The 19340-nt window shown below is 40.5% G+C and overlaps 1 protein-coding gene and 1 non-coding gene across 2 annotated transcripts in view; both read right to left on the bottom strand.

The window, feature by feature from the left end:
- Nucleotides 1–19340, bottom strand: part of stimate (STIM activating enhance) — a 64094-nt gene that overhangs the window by 26954 nt on the left and 17800 nt on the right. Inside the window, exons 2-7 of the mRNA XM_034167189.1 lie at nucleotides 17380–17428; nucleotides 17196–17291; nucleotides 16981–17102; nucleotides 16585–16697; nucleotides 10654–10731; nucleotides 10308–10451 (exon numbers count right to left, since the gene is read on the bottom strand). Coding sequence (XP_034023080.1) covers nucleotides 10308–10451; nucleotides 10654–10731; nucleotides 16585–16697; nucleotides 16981–17102; nucleotides 17196–17291; nucleotides 17380–17428 — 602 coding nt within the window. The remainder of the gene's footprint in view (nucleotides 1–10307; nucleotides 10452–10653; nucleotides 10732–16584; nucleotides 16698–16980; nucleotides 17103–17195; nucleotides 17292–17379; nucleotides 17429–19340) is intronic.
- On the bottom strand, nucleotides 5844–5916 carry trnar-acg. The gene has a single exon. It is a non-coding gene; the product is annotated as a tRNA-Arg (tRNA).

Raw genomic sequence — 19340 nt, 5'->3', positions numbered from 1 at the left:
ACTGGAAAAAATAAACATTACAGGAACTTAGAAGCTTTTAAATGAAATAAGAAAAAAGTTATAAAGAATATCCTGCCTTTTTTGTTACACAAACACTGATACAGTTGTTAAGGAAAATAAACTTATACCAGATCATTTAATGATTACTTTGTTAATGTGATTAAAAATCTAGCAAATTCAATTGTATCTTCTAAAATGTGCTCTTTGGATTATCGTAAAACAATTAATAAAACTCAAGATTCAATGTTCATTAAAAACAGATAAGTATGGTAAATGGACTGCAAATACGCACCTTAATAAAAGAGCTATTTTTACCTTGACCAAGGACCCTTAGTGATTTTCTGATCATGCAGGGATTTGAACCAAGGAGCCTCTGGTCTCAAGCCCAATGCTTTAACCACTAGACCATCACCTACCCTATACAAAATAATTGACATAGTTCATAAACTCAGGGAAAAAAAAATCAACTGATAGTGATCATTTTGATATGTTTTTGATTAAAAATATTATTGACTGTACTGTCAAACCTTTCACATATATTTGTAATTCACTAATGACTGGGAAATTTCCTTTCAGAATGAAATTAGCTAAAGTAATACCGCTGTTTAAATGTGGTGGCAAGCATGTCTTTTCAAATTATAGACCAATCACGCTTACCACAATTTTCAAAAATTTTGGAAAAGGTATTTGTAAAGAGGTTAAATGATTTCATAACGAAACATCATATACTTAGCGAACAGCAATATGGTTTCAGAAAAAAAAAAAAAAAAAAAAAAAAATCACTCTACTTCACTGGCTGTAATTGATTTCATTGACTAGATTACACATGCAACTGAAAATAAGCAATATGCTGCCGGGTTTTTTATTTACAGAAAGCATTTGATACTGTAGATCATACCTTGCTATTGGATAAACTACAAAGGTATGGTATCAGGGGTTTGGCACATGACTGGATAAATAGCTATTTAAACAATAGGCATCAGTGTGTCGATATTGGTGGGACAAACTCAAATTCATGATGATGATTACTTGTGGGGTGCCCCAGAGTTCAGTTCTGGGGCCGTTGTTGTCTATGTTATATTAAGGACATATTTTTAGTTTCCAAGTCTGTCAGTTGTATTTTGTTTGCTGATGACACGAAGGTGTTTTGTAGTGGGCATCATTTGGGACCAACCTTGGACATGATGGAGAAGTAACTATGGAAATTTAAACAATAGTTTGAGTCAAACAAATTATTGCTCCTCTTTGGTAAAACAAAGTGTATCATATTTGGAAACAAGTCCAGGAATTTCTGCAGAAATTTAGCATTAAATGATATTGAAACTGAAATTGTAACTGATACTAAATTTCTTGGTGTTGTTATTGATGATGAACTGAGCTGGAAAACGCATATTAATTTTGTTAAATCTAAAATGTCAAAAGTCATTTAAATTTTGCACAAAGCACAAGATTTGATCTCCTAACCTTCATTAAATAGTTTATATCATTCACTGCTTGTTCCATATATGACCTATTGTACTGAGGTTTGAGGCAATACATATAAAACTAATACCGATCAAATATTTTTGTTGCAAAAGAAATCTATAAGAATTATCTGTAAAAAAAAATCATATTGTGAGCCAACAAATCCATTATTTGCCTGTTTACATATTTTAAATTTCTGGGACTTTGTTCATTACATCACAATACAAATGATGTATAAAGTTAAAAAAAAAAAACTGGTGCCACAACATGCCCAGGATCTGTTTAAAGTAAGGGACTCAGTTACAATTTGAGAGGAATATTATGTTTTTGAGAAATTTAGGATCCAAACTACTGCAAAAAGTCATTGTTTCAGTTAAAGGTGTTAACATCTGGAATAACTATCCTGACGATATCATACTACTTGGTACTTTAGAGGGCTTTAAAAGGATAATTATAAGAATAATGAAATTGCTTGTTATAGTTTGTAGACTTAGGTTTAGCAATTTTTGTTACTGCTTTTTGGCTTGTGTGTTGTGTGCCATTGTTTGTCTTGTTGTGATTTATAAATTTGAATTCACTGATTAATTTGCACACTTTTTTTGGTATTTGTCATTGTGTACGAGGTCTGTTAGAAAAGTATCGTACCTTTTTATTTTTTGCAATAACCTTATGGATTTGAATTACATGATTGCATCAGCCAAGCTTGAACCTTCGTGCGCATGCGTGAGTTTTTTCACGCCTGTCGGTTGCGTCATTCGGCTGTGAGCAGGCTTTGAGTGAGCACTGGTCCTCCCCCCTCGTCGGATTTTCATTGTGAGGAAAATGTCTGAACGGCTGGAGCAGCACTGCATCAAATTTTTCCAGAAACTGTGAGAGACAGCCAGGTGGACACCATTTGGAAAATTCAGATAGCTTTCAGGGATGATTTTATGGGCATTACAGAGATTAAGGAGTGGTACAGCCAGTTTAAAGATGGTGCATAATGGTGGAGGGCGCGCCGCGCTCCAAGCGGCGATCGACAGGCTGAAACGACCAGATCATTTCCAAACTGAATGCTGTGTTGATCCAGGACGTCGTGTGACTACCAGAGAAATGGCAGAAAAGGTGGACATAGCACTTTTCCGGCACATTCCACTGTTAAAGGAGATTTTGTCATGAAAACAGGAGCGGAGGAATTCGCCACGGAGCCGCTAATGGCGCGGAAAGAAAGCACCTCCGTGTTGGTCTCACAGGACATGTTGTGACATGCTCAGTTCTTCGACAATTTCTCGGATACTCACTCGACTGAAAAGCCACCCAAAGCCGTCTGAATCTTCCGAATGGTGGAAAAGCTGGGCATGTCCCGTGAGACTTCCAACACGGAGGTGCTTTTTGTTCTGCGCCATTAGCGGCTCCGTCCTGACGCGCGAATTCCGCCGCACGTCTTTCATTACAAAATCTCCTGTAACAGTAATGTGCCGAAAAAGTGCTATGTCACCTCTCTTGCCATTTCCCTGGTAGTCAGACGACGTCCCGGATCAACACAGCCTTCACTTTGGAAATGATCTGGTTGTTTCAGCCTGTCAATGGCTGCTCGAAGCGCGGCGTGCCCTCAGCCGCTGTGGGCCATCCTTAATCCGGTTGTAATGCTCCTTAATCTGTGTGATGCCAATAAGATCTTCACCGAAAGCCATCTGAAGTTTCAGAATGGTTTCCACCTGGCTGTCTCTCACAGTTTCTGAAAAAATTTTGATGCAGCAAAGCGGCAGTCGCTCGGCCATTTTCCTGACAATGAAAATCCGCCGAGGGGGCTGGACCACTCCTCCCACAAAGCGTGCTCACAGGCGAATGACGCAACCGACAGGCGTGAAAAAACTCACGCATGCGCACAAAGGTTCAAGCTTGGCTGATGCAATCACACGTGATTCAAATCCATAAGGTTATTGCAAAAAAAAAAAAAAAGGTCCGATACTTTTCTAACAGACCTTGTATGCATGTATATTTCTATGTACGAGGTCTATTAGAAAAGTATCTGACCTTATTATTTTTTTCAAAAACCATATGGATTTGAATCACGTGTGATTGTGTCAGACAAGCTTGAACCCTCGTGCGCATGCGTGAGTTTTTCCACGCCTGTCGGTTGCGTCATTCGCCTGTGAGCAGGCTTTGAGTGAGGAGTGGTCCACCCCCTCGGCGGATTTTCATTGTCAGGAAATGGCGGAATGATTTGGGCTTTTTTTCCATCAGAATTTTTTCAGAAACTGTTAGAGACTGGCAGCTGGAAACCATTAGAAAAATGTATCTGGCTTTCGGTGAAAATGTTACGGCCTTGGTAGAGAATAAGGAGTGTTACTGTCGCTTTAAGGACGGCCCCCAGCGGCTGTGGGGCAGCCGCGCTCTGAAGCTGCCATTGACAGGCTGAACGACCATTTCATTTCTAAACGGATGGCTGTCTGGATCCGTGACCATCGTGTGCCTTTTCTCTGGTTATCACAAGAGCTGGACATCAACCATTTTCCATCAGATTTCACTTTTAACAAGAAATTTTGTCATGGAAAGCCGAGCGGAGGCTTTGCGCGTCACGCTGGATTCGCTACTGGAGCGAGACAAAACCTCCTCCGTTTTGGTCTCACAGGACGGCTTTGAGATGGCGTTCAGACAGCTGTCGGTGGTTTTTCCATCGAGTGATTATCCGAGAAATTGTGGATGTGCCTGGACATGCCAGAACATGTCCCGTGAGGCTTCATCACGGCGTTGCTTTGCACCATGCGGCACCGTCGCGTCGCGCGGAATTCCTCCGAACATCTGTCTCAATGTGCCGAAAAAGTGCTGATGTCCACGTCTTTTCACAATTCCTGTGCTAGTCAGACGACGTCCCGGATAAAACACAGCATCCAGTTTGGAAATGAACGGCACATTCCACTGTTACAGGAGTTTTTGTCATGGAAAGAGGAGCATCGCGTCGGGACGCAGCCGGCGCGGTGCGGCGGCACAGGAAAAACACCTCCGTGTTGATAACCATTTGGAAAATCCAGGCGGCTTTTGATGGCTTTCAGTGGAGTGAGTATATGAGAAATTGTTTAACAGCTGGACATGTTCCAACTTGTCCTTAAGGCTTCCAACAGAGGTGTTTTTCCTGTGGCGGAGCGTCGCGGCGGCTGCGAGACGACGCTGCAATCCGTCCGCACGTCTTTCATTAAAAAAAATCTCCTTTAACAGTGGAATATCCGGATAAAATGCTGAAACCGACTTCTTCTAAAACTTCTCTGTTCTCTCACGATGTCCTGGATCAATAGAGCCTGAAATGTGGATGTTTTCAGCTCGAAACAGGCTGACGACGGCACCTGAGAGCGCTCCGCGACGTCTCGCACCGTGGGAAGTCCTTAAAGCGACAGTATCACCTCAAAATCTCTCATCAGCCATTAAAATTTTCACTGAAAACCATCTTAATTTTTCGAACCGTGTCCACTTCGATGTGTCTCACGGGTTTAGAAAAAATTTTGATCAAACAAAGCGCCAGTCTCTCAGCAACTTCTCAGAAAAGGAATTCCGACGAGGGGCTGGACGACTCCTCCCACAAGGAGTGCTCACAGGCGAATGACGTCACCGACAGGCGTGGAAAACCTCACGCATGCGCACGAGGGTTCAAGCATGTCTGACGTAAAAACATATGAATGAAATCCATATAGTTTTTGAAAAAATAAAAAGGACCTATACTTTATTGACAGACCTCGTACGTTTGTAAACCTGCTTTATTCCACCTGTTTGTATATCGGGGGAAGAAGAACCAATTACCATAAAGAAGCGCAAAGAAATATTCATTGTTGTTCATACCTATTAAAAACAGTGACTTGAATCTTTATTTATCCAAGTTAGTCCCTTTGAGGTCGAGACCTCTTTTGCAAGGGAGACCTGGTTACCAATTCCAGTTACCAATTCACCTAACCTACGTGCCTTTAAATGCTGAAGGGAACCCACGCAAATACAAAGAGAACATGCAAACGCCACACAGAAAGGCCACAGGTGGGAATCGATCCTATGACTTCCTTGTTGGGAGGTAACTTTGCTTAGCACTAAGACACCGTGCTTTCCATGAATGTGGGATGATCTCTTAAATTATTCTTGACAAATCTAAGAGTGTGTGAGTCCAAGTGTTTCTATTATGAGGCCAATGTTTCTTTGTGATAATCCTGTCATTGTTCCATGAAAGTAAAAGTGAAACCAACTTAGCAGTATGAAGTTTCATCTCACCATATGTTCATTTAACTGTCTTTTAAAGAAAGGAAGTATTTAACTTTGACAAATAAGAACAAATACTGTCATCCATTTAAACAAAATGTGTATTTCTCTTTCACACACAGGAGAAGAAGGGGGGAAAAAAAAAAAAAATCAAAAACACACGAGCCAGCCAGGAGTCGAACCTAGAATCTTCTGATCCGTAGTCAGACGCGTTATCCATTGCGCCACTGGCCCACTGTTACAGCATTTCAGACAGCCAAACAATACATGTGCTGAAGTGCAGCACAATACTTCTACCCCATTTCCACCCACCCCCAAACGCACACACACATGCACACACTCACTTCATGCAAATTGACGGGGGTCTGGAGGATGCATCATCAAACAGAATGTAAAGTTTTGGAATATTTAACAAAGTGGCTGTTTTTAATTGCGTGAAGGTAGTGGGTGAGATGATGACAGCAGACGATAAACCAAGCTGAATTGTGTTGAAGACACTGGAGAAGTAAAAAAAAAAAAAAAAAAACAGGACTCTCACAATACTCCCAGTGCTCTCCAGATGTGACAGTGACCTATACAGCAGGTAGATGGCAGCATCTTCCATGCCAATGCTAGGTTGATCTGCGAACTACAGGGGGTCCATCTTGCTGTTCACCAGGTGTCTGAGGTGGGTGAGAATAATTGTCACCAAGGTCTTCTCGTGTGAGATGTTAAAGCCACTGGCCTGAAGTGGTTGGCTTCACTAGGGTGTGCAGTCTTCAGAACTGGAACCACTCTTGATGTTTTCCACAGGAGTGGAACTTTCTCCAGCCTGAGTCTCAGGTTGTAAATGTACATTGTACACTCCTGGTAGACATGGTGTTTTCCACACAGAAATTAATATAGTCTGTGATGCAGGTGGTCAGGTTGTCGATGTCCTTTCCATGAGGTTCTAGGGTTGGGTATCATATACCGATTCCTTTTAAGAATCGTTAGGAAATTATTCGATTTACTGACATCACTAGCCTTTTTGCTTAATGATTCCCTTGCAGGTCCTCCAGTTCACATTACGCTGGAGCGGTCGTTTTTTAGGGTGTTTATCGGGAAAATGATCATTTCTCTATGTTGACTGCAGACCCGCAATCATGACAATGTATGATTTTTTTTTTATAATTTATTTGTATGTTACTGCTGCAAATAAGTACTTGAACACCTGTGAAAATCAATGTTAATGTTTGGTACAGTAGCCTTTGTTTGCAATTACGGAGATCAAACATTTCCTGTAGTTTTTCACCAGGTTTTCACACACTGTAGCAGGGATTTTGGTCCACTGCTCCATACAGATCTTCTCTAGATCTTTCAGGTTTGGAGTTTCAGCTCCCTCCAAAGATTTTCTATTGAGTTCAGGTCTGGAGACTGGCCAGGCCACTCCAGGACCTTGAAATGCTTCTTACCGAGCCCCTCCATATTTGCCCTGGCTGTGTGTTTGGGGTCACTGTCATGCTGGAAGACCCAGCCATGACCCATCTTCAATGCTCTTACTGAGGGAAGGAGGTTGCTTGCCAAAATCTCGCACACATGACCCCATCCATCCTCCCTTCAATACAGTGCAGTCGTCCTGTCCCCTTTGCAGAAGAGCACCCACAGAGTATGATGTTTCCACCCCCATGCTTCACGGTTGGGATGGTTTTCTTGGGGTTGTTCTCATCCTCTAAACATGGTAAGTGGAGTTGATTCCAAAAAGCTCTATTCTGGTCTCATCTGACCACATGACCTTCTCCCATGCTTCCTCTGGATCATCCAGATGGTCACTGGTGAACTTCAAACAGGCCTGGACATGTGCTGGCTTGAGCAGGGGGATCTTGCTGCCCTGCAGGATTTTAAACCATGGCAGCATCATGTGTTACTAATGTAATCTTTGTGACTGTGGTCCCAACTCTCTTCAGGTCATTGACCAGGTCCTCCTGTGTAGTTCTGAGCTTTCTCAGAATCGTCCTTACCCCACAAAGTGAGATCCGGCATGGAATCCCAGACCGAGGGAGACTGACAGTCATCTTGTGTTTCTTCCACTTTCTAATAAATAATCATAACAGTTGTTGTCTTCTACCAAGTTGCTTGCCTGTTGTCCTGTAGTCCTCCTCAGCCTTGTGCAGGTCTACTGTTTTGTCCCTGGTGTCTTTAGACAGCTCTTTGGTCTTGGCTATGGTGGACAGGTTGGAGTGTGATTGATTGAGTGTGTGAACAGGTGTCTTTTATACAGGTAACAAGTTCAAACAGGTGCAATTAATACAGGTGAAGAGTGCAGAATAAGAGGGCTTCTTAAAGAAAAATTAACAGGTCTGTGTGAGCCAGAATTTTTGCTGGTTGGTAGGGGTTCAAATACTTATTTGCAGCAGTAACATACAAATAACCTATTTAAAAAAAAAAACACACACATTGTGATTTTCGGATTTTTTATTATTTTTTTTTTTTAGATTATGTCTCTCACAGTGGACATGCACCTAAGAAGAAAATTTCAGACCCCTCCATGATTTCTAAGTGGGAGAACTTGCAAAATCACAGGGTGTTCAAATACTTATTTTCCTCACTGTGTGTGTATACACACACACACACACACGTACACAAGGTCTGTTAGATAAGTATCCGACCTTTTTATTTTTTGCAAAAACCTGATGGATTTGAATCACGTGTCCTTGCATGAGCCAACCTTGAACCTTCGTGCACATGAGTGAATTTTTTCACGCCTGTCGATTGCATCATTTGCTGGTAAGCAGCCTTTGTGTGAGGATGGGTGGAGTCTCTCATCGGATTTTCATTGCAAGGAAAATGGCGGAACGACTGGAGCAGCGCGACTGCATCAAATTTGCCAGAAACTGGGCGACAGCCAGGTGGAAACCATTCGGAAGATTCAGACGGCTTTCGGTGACGATCCTATGGGCATCACACAGATTAAGGAGCGGTCCGCACAACGGTGAAGAGCGCGCCACGCTCCGGTTGGCCATCAACACGCCGAAAAGACCAGATCATTTCCAAAGTGAACGCTGTGGTGATGTGGGACCGTCGTGCGACTATTCAAGAAATTGCGGAAGAGGTGGACATCAGCACTTCTTTGGCACATTCCACTGTGACAGATTTGGCCATGAAGAGAGTTGCAGCGAAATTCATGCCGATGGCTTCGGCACGAAGCTGCTGACGGAGCAAAAGCACCTCCGTGTTGAAGTCTCTCAGGACATGCTGTGACATGCCCACCTCTTCCACAATTTCTCGGACAGTCACACGACTGAAAAGCCACCGAAAGCTGTCTGAATCTTCCGAATGGTGGAAGAGGTGGGCATCATTTTTCAGAGTCCAGCATGTCCTTTTCATGGCCAAATCTTCTGTCACAGTGGAATATGCCGAAAAAGTGCTGATGTTCACCTCTTCCGCAATTTCTCGGATAGTCACACGACGGTCCTGCATCACCACAGCGTTCACTTTGGAAATGATCTGGTCATTTCAGCATGTTGATGGCCGACCGGAGCGTGGCTCGCTCTCCACCGTTGTGCGGCCGTCTTTAAACCGGTTGTAATGCTCCTTAATCTGTGTGATGCCCATAGGATCACTGAAAGCCATCTGAATCTTCCGAATGGTTTCCACGTGGCTGTTGCCCAGTTTCTGGCAAAATTTGATGCCGTTGCGCTGCTCCAGTCGTTTCGCCATTTTCCTTGCAATGAAAATCCAACGAGAGACTACACCCATCCTCACACAAAGGCTGCTTACCAGCAAATGACGCAATCGACAGGCGTGAAAAAATTCACGCATGCGCACGAAGGTTCAAGGTTGGCTCATGCAATCACACGTGATTCAAATCCATCAGGTTTTTGCAAAAAATCAAAAGGTCGGATACTTTTCTAACAGACCTCGTATATATGTTCTTTCCTACATATGAACATGTTTTTGAAATTTACAATTTAGATTTGCATTCTAAATTATAAAAATGTTTAACATAATTTTGGTTTTCACCGTAAAAAAAAAAACTTTTCTATTCGGATTTTATGTTTTTGTGAATTTAGGTTCACTGTGTAAATGACAGAATGATAGAAAAACTGTAAAGTCACCGAGGTGAGGTTGTGCTGAAAAAAGGTTACCAAACAAGGCAAACTAAAGCCAAAAGTAGTCAAAAATGGCCAATTATACCCTGGACTTCAGAGGGTTAAAGGCAACAGACCACTGAAAACACCACAATGGTACTTCTCACAATTGACTGAAACATAAAATGCCAATTTTTCATTTTGGACATAGAAAATAAACTGTGAGTGCAAGATTAATGTCACCAATCACTGTACTATGTTGTATGGCTGTGATTTAAAAACAAAAACAGCTTATTTTGATTAAATGTGTCAGACAAATTTATTAGGATTAATAAAAACTTAATTTGTCTCTCAAGGTTTGCCATGGTAAAATTTTCAATCACATTTTTGAGCTATTTAACTTGAGTCTTAGTTATTTGACGAACATTAATAAACAAAACCTGTTTTATAAGGGCAAGTAAAAATTTAATTGGGAAAGCAGCTCTCTGACCTACTTGCCCCGACTGGTATGGTATCTCAAGCAACAATACTACTACAAATAATAAACACAAAACCCTGCATCCCAGAGTGACATACCTCAGACTCAGAATCGTCATGGGATAAGGCTCGTCTGTAGCGAACTTTGCTGTTCCCCCTTGAGTCTTCCTCTCTTTCCTCCAGCTTTGCTTTTGTTTTGTGCTTTTTCATTAAAAAATTATCAACTACCCAGAACATAAGGGCCTGAGACAAACAAAGAAAACCCTTGTGAAGGACTGTCTGTGTGGAACAAACACCAAATGCCAAATACAGCATGACCAATAAGCAAGATTTTGGTAACCACGGGATTGTCACCAGGTCAAAGCACATGTAATCACATACATGCATAAAAAAATGCTATCAGTGCACTAAGAATGCAAAACAGATACATGATTAGCAGACTTACATTGATGAAGAATGGAACGATGAGCATGACGATGGCCAATTCCAAGTCAGGATTCTGTATGGGTTTGAGGAGAGCCAGCTGCAGTACACAAAGACAGCACAGAGACATAAGGAGACAATAACACAACACACCTAGATTGCAATGAAAAAAAATGTGGCGCTTCCACTGTGAAGAATATATAACACTGTTCACATGTGAGTTTAAACAATTTCTTTTGGTCAACAAATTGGGAGCTATTCACTAACTCAAACACTTTGGTGCTCTGATAGAAATAAAAACTAGCTATGTATTGTGAGGCAAATAAGTATTTGATCCACTGTCAATTTTGCAAGTTGCCCCACTAAAAGAATGGAGAGATCTGTAATTTTTATCATAGGTATTTCAACTGTTAGAGACAGAATCTAAAAAAGGAAAATCACATTGTATTATTTTTAAATAATTAATTTGTATTTTATTGCATGAAATAAGTATTTGATCACCTACCAACCAGCAAGAATTCTCCCTCTCACAGACCTTAGTTTTTCTTTCAGAAGCCCTCCTATTCTGCAATCTTTACCTGTATTAGCTGCACCTGTTTGAACTTGTTAGCTGTCCACACAATCAATCACATTCCAACCTGTCCACCATGGCCAAGACCAAAGAGCTGTCTAAGGACACCAGGGACAAAACCTGCAGAAGGCTGGGATGGGCTACAGGACAATAGGCAAGCAGCTTGGTGAGAAGACAACAACTGCTGGGGTAACTATTAGAAAATGGAAGAAACAAGATGACTGTCAGTCAGTGGTGGGCACAGTTCAGCTAATCCAATAGCAGATAATTATCTAAGCTAATGTTTTTGCTCGCAGATTAGATTTTCAGATAAGTTTTAAAACATCGGACCAATTATCTTCCGATAACTTTTTTTTTTTTTTTTTTGCTGGTAAAGTGAGCAAAGTTTAACTGTCAAAAATGTTTGTAAACCCTAAAATCAAACATTTTAATCCGTCTATTGTGTTTATTTATGGCAGACTGGCTGTTGCTTGGTGATGATGTCATCATTAAGTGCAAAACGTGATTGGCCAGTCGACGCAGGAAGCATTGTGGGTATTGTAGTTTAGGTTCACTTTGGACATTACATTGTTTCTGCCCCTTGTCCCTTGTAAATCTGCTGCAAAACCAATCACACATTGTGCAAAAAGAATTATTTAAATGTCTAAAGGACACTGGATTACTTCACCGCATCTAAACAAATGACTATGGCTGCTCGGAGTTAAGGTTTTGTAAAATCTCAGCGATCACTCACCAGCCCGGTAGGTGCCGGTAAATGCACCTTAAACTGGTGCCATCCGCCACTGGATCTGACAGAATTAGAAGTGTTATCGTCCACTCGGCACAAAAACAAAACTGACTAATTTTAACATTATTTTATTTTATTTCTTTGTGGCTGATGGTATCGCCAAGACTCGGTGGGAGAGAAGAGCTCTCAGGGCACAGCTGTGTACAGACATTTCTTCACCATTTAGACTGTTTTAGATAATCTCAGGACGATTATTTTTTTCAGATGAATCCCACTGAAACTAACAGGTAAGAATTTAGATTTACTACATGTACTTTATTCTGCCAATTAATGCATTAATGGACGCATTTCGGTTGTTTAAGCCGCAGGGTTGAAAGTGTATTAAAAAAGCAGCAGCTTTTTAGTTTGTAAATGATGGTCTATATCATACCGAGATAAACTGTGACTTCTAATACTATGTTTTACTGCTTTTGAAAGATGATGACAGTGTTTGGGGTTTTACTGCTTTTGAAAGATGATGACAGTGTTTGGGGTTTTATTTTGTATTCATTCATTATTCGTGCGTGCTTGTGTGTTCATGATCCTTGAATTTAGCCAGCAGCCCCTGCGGCATTTAAAGTAAAACTGGTTTATCAGGAGCCAACAGTGTAATCTGATGTGGCCACATCCCAATCAATACTAAAAGTTAAGGGTTATCTGTAATAAAGATAAATTTTTTAGCAGTTTATCGGTTTATCGTCATAAAAGATAACTGAAAAGTTATCTGATTAATGGTTATCGAAGCTAACCTTTTCTTTAGCTGTGCTCACCACTGCGGTCAGTCTTCCTCGGTCTGGGGCTCCATGCGAGATCTCACCTCGTGGGGTAAGGATGATTCTGAGAAAGCCCAGAACCACACAGGAGGACCTGGTCAATGACCTGAAGAGAGCTGGGACCACAGTCGTAAAGATTATATAAGTAACACAATATGACGTCATGGTTTAAAATTCTGCAGGGCACGCAAGGTGCCCCTGTTTGCCAGTGACCATCTGGTTGATCCAGAGGAGGCATGGGAGAAGGTCATGTGGTCAGATGAGACCAAAATAGAGCTTTTTGGTATCAACTCCACTCGTTGTGTTTGGAGGATGAGAAAAACCCCAATGACACCCTCAATACCGTGAAACACGGTTGAAGGGAGGATGGATGGGGTCATGTATCGTGAGATTTTGGCAAACAACCTCCTTCCCTCGGTAAGAGCACTGAAGATGGGTCGTGGCTGGGTCTTCCAACATGACAATGACCCGAAACACACAGCCAGGGCAGCTAAGGAGTGGTTCTGTAATTTAATTACATTTATTTAGTTTATATACTGCCAAATCACAACAAAGCTGCCTCAAGGCGCTTCACACAAGTAAGGTCTCACCTTACCAACAGCTAGCGCAAGCACACAGACGACAGTAGTAAGGAAAAACTCCCTCTGATAATATTGAGGAAGAAACCTCAAGCAGACCAGACTCAAAGGAGTGACCTACTGCAGAGGCCATTCTACCAAAAAGGTTTCCAATACAGTATGGAGAGTCCATACAGGCATCTGTTTTTTGGTCACCTATCTGACTAAGGCTCTTCTCCCCCAATTGCTCAGTTTAGAGGGGTGGTCAGCTCCAGGAAGAGTTCTGGTGAATCCAAACTTCTCCCATTTATGGATGATGGAGGTCACTGTGCTTACTTCTGTACCCTTCCCCAGATTTTTGCCTCCACACAATCCTGTCTCGGTCTACATACAATTCCTTTGACTTCATGCTTGGTTTGTGATCTGACATGTACTGTCAACTGTGGGACCTTATACGTAGACAGGTGTGTGCCTTTCTAAATCATGTCCAATCAACTGAATTTACCCAAGGTAGGCTCCAATTAAGCTGTAGAAACATCTCAATGATATTTAGTGGAAACAGGGTGCACCTGAGCTCAATTTTGAGCTTCATGGTAAAGGCTGCGAATACTTATGAACATGTGTTGTTTTTTAAATAAATTTGCAAAAACCTAAAAAAAAAAAAAAAAAAAAAAAAAAAAAAAATCACACTGTCATTATTGGATATTGTGTGTATTCTTCTGAGGGGAAAAAAATAGCAAGGCTATAACATAAAATGTGGAAAATGTGAAGCGCTGTGAATACTTTCCACATGCACCCAAGCAATGAACGTTTTAGCTGTATGTTCAGTCATTTTCTATGCCCTCTTATTCCAAATAAGGGTCACGGGAGAGCTGGAGCTTATACCAGCTGCCACTGAGTAAAAAGCGCATCAAATCCTGGACAGCCTATCAAAGGGTGATATATACACAAGCACACATTCAAACCTAGATAAAGTTTTCAATATACCTAACCTTCATGTTTTTGGGAGGTAGGAGGGAACATGCACATATGTGTATGTGACAATGTGCCTCTCATTTGCATCACTATGACATACTACAGAAAATACTGCACATCAGTTTGGAAAATGCTTGAACTGCTGCAATGTGGTCTCATCCTCAGCAACACGCAGGTGCCACTAATACAGCGTGCATTTCTCTATGATCTTGGCATACCACAGGTTTGTATTAAGTCATTGTGACATGTAGGATCAGTTGTTTTAATGAGCAAGAGAGTAAATAGAATACTGTGACAAGTCAATAAATTTGTCTTCTACATTTAACCCACCCTAATCACAGGATTGACCACCATGCACAATGTGACCACTAGGAGGAAGCACATGCATTTATTTGTCAAGGGTAGTAACAAGAACAAAAAGCTCTTTTCTGTTTTTTTGTTGTTGTTGTTTTGTTTTTTAAATAAAAGCAGGAAACTAGTGCAGACACAAGAACATGAAAACTCCACAAGAAAAGAATTTGATTTGGGAATTAAACCCTAAATCTTCTTGTTATGAATCAACAGTACCACCATGAATCTCCCCAATGATGGTTAATTAAAAATGAATCAAGTTTCTGCACTTGGCTGCTTTAGCCCACAAGCACTGACAAGGACCTTATTTCAAATGGTCCAAAACAAACAACTGAGTGACAGAAGAGCAAAGAAAGTGAGACACAATGGGTCCACGCAATCATGTCTCTAGATGCATGTGTTGTTGCAATAAACAGAGGTAAATTTTCCCACTCTTATGCATAAAACTCTACACACAGGTCAATTTTTAGATAGTACAGTGCTGATACCATGTAAAGTTTCTGTTTAAAATAGACAAATATACAGATAGATAGACAGTGGGAATGTGGAGATTAATCGACATGAATCGGTATCTAGACACAAACGTCCACGATGCAAGTGCATAGATTCATTCAGTGTGCATAGATTCATTTGACAGGTTGAATCATGATGGATTGCTGGTTGGTTGCTTGCTTGCACTGATTTTTTTCCCGATGCACACTGAATGCACCACGGACGGCAGCCAGAAAGCACATTTCTACCACAACAAACATGATAACATCAAAAGCCTTTTTGCTTAGCGATTTCCTTATCAGTCCTTCAGTTCGGAACAAAGGAGCGGCCACTGTTTCTGAGGGTGTTTATCGGAAAATAATCATTTCTCTACGTTGACTGCAGAGGGTCTGCTTGAAGCAATGAAGCAGCGTGCGCTTCAACCCGCTGTTCACTGTTTCTCTGCTTCGCTGGTTTTCAGAAGCGGCAAGTCCACTGGCATGAGCACCAAAGCATAAAATGAAGTTGTCCCTCAGGTAATGGAAATAATAATAATAATAATAATAATATCCTCCGTTTTGTGGGACTAAGTGCACAGCTCCAAACAGCCACACAGATTTTGTTCAGAATTAATAACTTCAGAGCAAATCGCCGTTTTAAATCAAATGACATCTCTTTCCAGATGTTACAATACAAACAAACTACAACTGACCAAATCGTTTTTTTTCCCCTAAAATGAGACATCCAACTTTTTTATGAATTACATCCTGACGTGCAGCACAGCTGCAAGAGCTCAGCTCAGAGGCTATGGAGTTACATTTGTGCCATTAATATATGAAAAGAGATGCTTTTGACAAAACTACAGATTTTGTTTATTTCTATTTCTGTCCAGAGATCAAGGATCCAGTGACCAATTTCATATTTATTTACTTTAAGACTCCATAAAATATTGTTGACATAGAAAACCTATTATGCCTACTTTTAGTACACAGAAAATTCACAAAAGGTATTGATAAGGGAATTGATAAAGAATCAGATCGATAAGCAGAATCGATAGATAAAATCTTATCAATACCCATCCTTAATTATATCGCACCAAGTCGCATCGTATTGCATAGGCATCAAATACATATCAAATTGCATAGAATCGGGAGCAGGGGTGAATCGTATAGCACTGTATCGTCAGTAACGCATCGCTGGTAGTATATCAAGGTACGTATTGAATCGTTGTCAGTGATGAGATTCACATGCCTAACAGACAGATATACAGATAGATAGATAGCTAGCTTCTGGCAGAGCACGGAGAGATGGAAAATGTGGTACCTGAGGATCAGTTTGGGATCCAAAGACCTAAAGAAATGGCTGTAGGTTTTTGGTACCATCTCTTTCCAGAGGATCCTTGGGTACAGCTCGAATAACTCGAATAACTGTGTTCAACTAATATTTTCTTAGGGAGAATATCTGGTTCAACCTTAAAGGTGCTGCTGACCTGCTTCCACTGTGGAATGAGAAGGACGAGGCTGATCATTATTTTCTCAAAGGTCATGATGAGGATATAGAGGACACACTGGCCCACCCATGCAGTACATTGCACTGGGTCTCCTGCACACACACACACAAAAAGAGTCAAATAACAGATTACGGACAAGAGGATTTGCAAATCATTGTATTCTGTTTTTATTCACATTTTACACAACATCCCAACTTCATTGGAATTGGGGTTATTGTTTTGGGGATTAATGTGAAAGCACCATCATTGCTTAAAAAAAAAAAAAAAAAATCTAGGAATTTTAGGGCATTACAGCACAGCAATGTAACAGGCAGAAGCTGCCCTCTACAGGCTTTGTAAGAATGTGCTGGAAGTCTTGGCGTCTGTTGTCATTACCATATTCTCCAAAACGTAGGGAATCCCATTGCCTCCACTCTACAATAGCAGTGACAACTCTCACCCCGACATAGATCAGCAACATGCCCAAAGAAGCATCTAACAAAAAGTTGATGAGATACCTAGGAGACAAACATTTAAATTATTGTTGGATTGGGATAATTAGTTGGTTACAGAAACAAGCTTTAATGACAAAATCACAAGCACTGACTCACAGAGAGCAGGGGTCCTCCTCTGTCAGGTCAGACAGGTAGACATTAGCAAAGTGGATGAACAGCATCCCGATGGCCTGTTTTGAAGTGTCCAAAAACCTACAAAGATAAGGGACAGACATTCCAGATGGATTCTTGAAAATAACTACAGAAAAATTAATTTCAGTCATCTTCTCAGATGCCCTACCAGATCTTCCAGGGTCTCCTCTCATGTTTGGGCTCCCTGAAACGTTTCACTGTGGTGGTGGGGAATCGGTAGAGGTGGGCACCAGATCATGGGAGAAGAAAAACAAGCACATGAATTAAACAAAGGCCATCTAGTATTCAACAAACCAAACTGTACAAGAAAACAATCAGCACCAATAACTATTTTGTTTTGCAGTAGTTTTCTTTAAACAGCCTTCCAACTGAGTGCAATGTAAATTCTTGTTTTATATCACCAAATTTATGACACTTTATGGTCTGGGCCCAATTCTTCATATGTTGCTTAAAAGATCCAAGATAAACCACGTGATGCAGGATCTATGGATCCTTGTGATGGAAATTAGACTAATGTGGTTCTTCCTACCAAAGTGAGGGTTTGATTAGACAGGCTAGATGAAAATGTCTATCCATGGTCATTGATTCGGTTATATACTTTTCACACAATATGGAAATGTGGATTAATTTGGAAGATTTTTTTCTTTCCAAATTGACCGGCACTTCCAGAAGGGCACTGAATCTTCTGGAATAGGAATGGTGTGCTTAAACATGATCCAAGTTGTCTAGCAATGTTTCAAAATATTTTCTTTTAAAATGTTTTAGAGATGAGAGAAGACAGTGTTACAACAAGACTTTTTTCAAGGCTTGGTGGTACACAGTTGTGGTGGGGAGAAAAAGGAAGAAAAAAAAAACCCTCATCTTGTGTGGAAAAAATGTAAGGCTCAGAAACACAAAAGCCAAAGTGATGTGCTCATTTATGAAGTACAGCAAAGCTCTATCTTGGCTTTAAAAAAAAAAAACCTGCACTTCTATGTAGGAATTATGTGGGGTCTATTCGCAATGGCTACATATTGTGCCAACAAACTTATAACATTAATATTAACACAAAATGCTATTTAGTCATAATTTCTATCACAAACACACAAGGACAAAATTGTTAGTCCCCCTATGAAATTTAAAGTTTTCTTCAAATTTTTTCCCAAGTACTTTTTTTTAATAGAGCAAGGGATTTTCAACATAGCACTTCTAAACATCCTAGTTTTATTTTTGGGTGCTAGCAGTATTTTACTTTGCACCACTCAACAAAAACATCTCAAAAACCCAAAGCTACCACAGTCAAAATTAATGTTACACTGCCTCCTTGTGGTGCATGTTTCATATTCATTCCAAAGTGTTTACACACTGTTCTGAATGACCCTATATAGTAGATATATAGTAGATGAGATTGAAGCCAATTTTGACCTAATTTCTGCCACTTTGGAGAAGAACACCACTACAATCCAGCCTCAGTATACCGGGAGCTACACAAAAATGTACGGTGGACATTCCAGGCCGGGAGCTATAGCCAGGGAGTGGTCAATGAAGGATTACACAGTCGTCAGCATTTAAAAATGCCCCAATCATATTGAAAAATCTACCACATTATTTGTCTAATGATCAAATTTCAAAAAAAGTATAGTTTGTGCTATCTATGATAAATGATGTGGGGCATAAAAAGCAAATGTTGACAAAGGTCAATTTCAGTTTGTACAGTGGTCAAAAGTTAAAGCTGCTCCAATTTTGGTAACAAGTGATGCAAATTAATAGTTGAGCTAAAAGAATTAGTAAATAGGTCGTAACAGGAATAGTTATGACTCCGTAGAATAACTGGTTTCCAAAGTAATGGACAAATAAGATCACCGTCCATTGACTCCTACGACATATATTCCCCCATAATGTGATAATGCATAACAGGTGGTGTAAATACTCCTTAAAAAAATAAAAAAATAAAAAATAAATTAAAAAAAAGAGTTGATTTACGCAGTCAAGTCACTGAAAAAAATATTCCACAGATGATAGTGTGCATTAGGGAAAGTGCTACTGATGCAATGAAACTGAAATCCAAATTAATGAATATTTAGTATTTACTTTAACAAAAAATCTGGCCTGGTGGGGGTTTTCTCTTTG

The sequence above is a fragment of the Thalassophryne amazonica genome, chromosome 3 (assembly GCF_902500255.1).
Source record: "Thalassophryne amazonica chromosome 3, fThaAma1.1, whole genome shotgun sequence".
Lineage (NCBI taxonomy): Eukaryota > Metazoa > Chordata > Actinopteri > Batrachoidiformes > Batrachoididae > Thalassophryne > Thalassophryne amazonica.
This window is presented reverse-complemented; position numbering and strand designations above follow the sequence as displayed.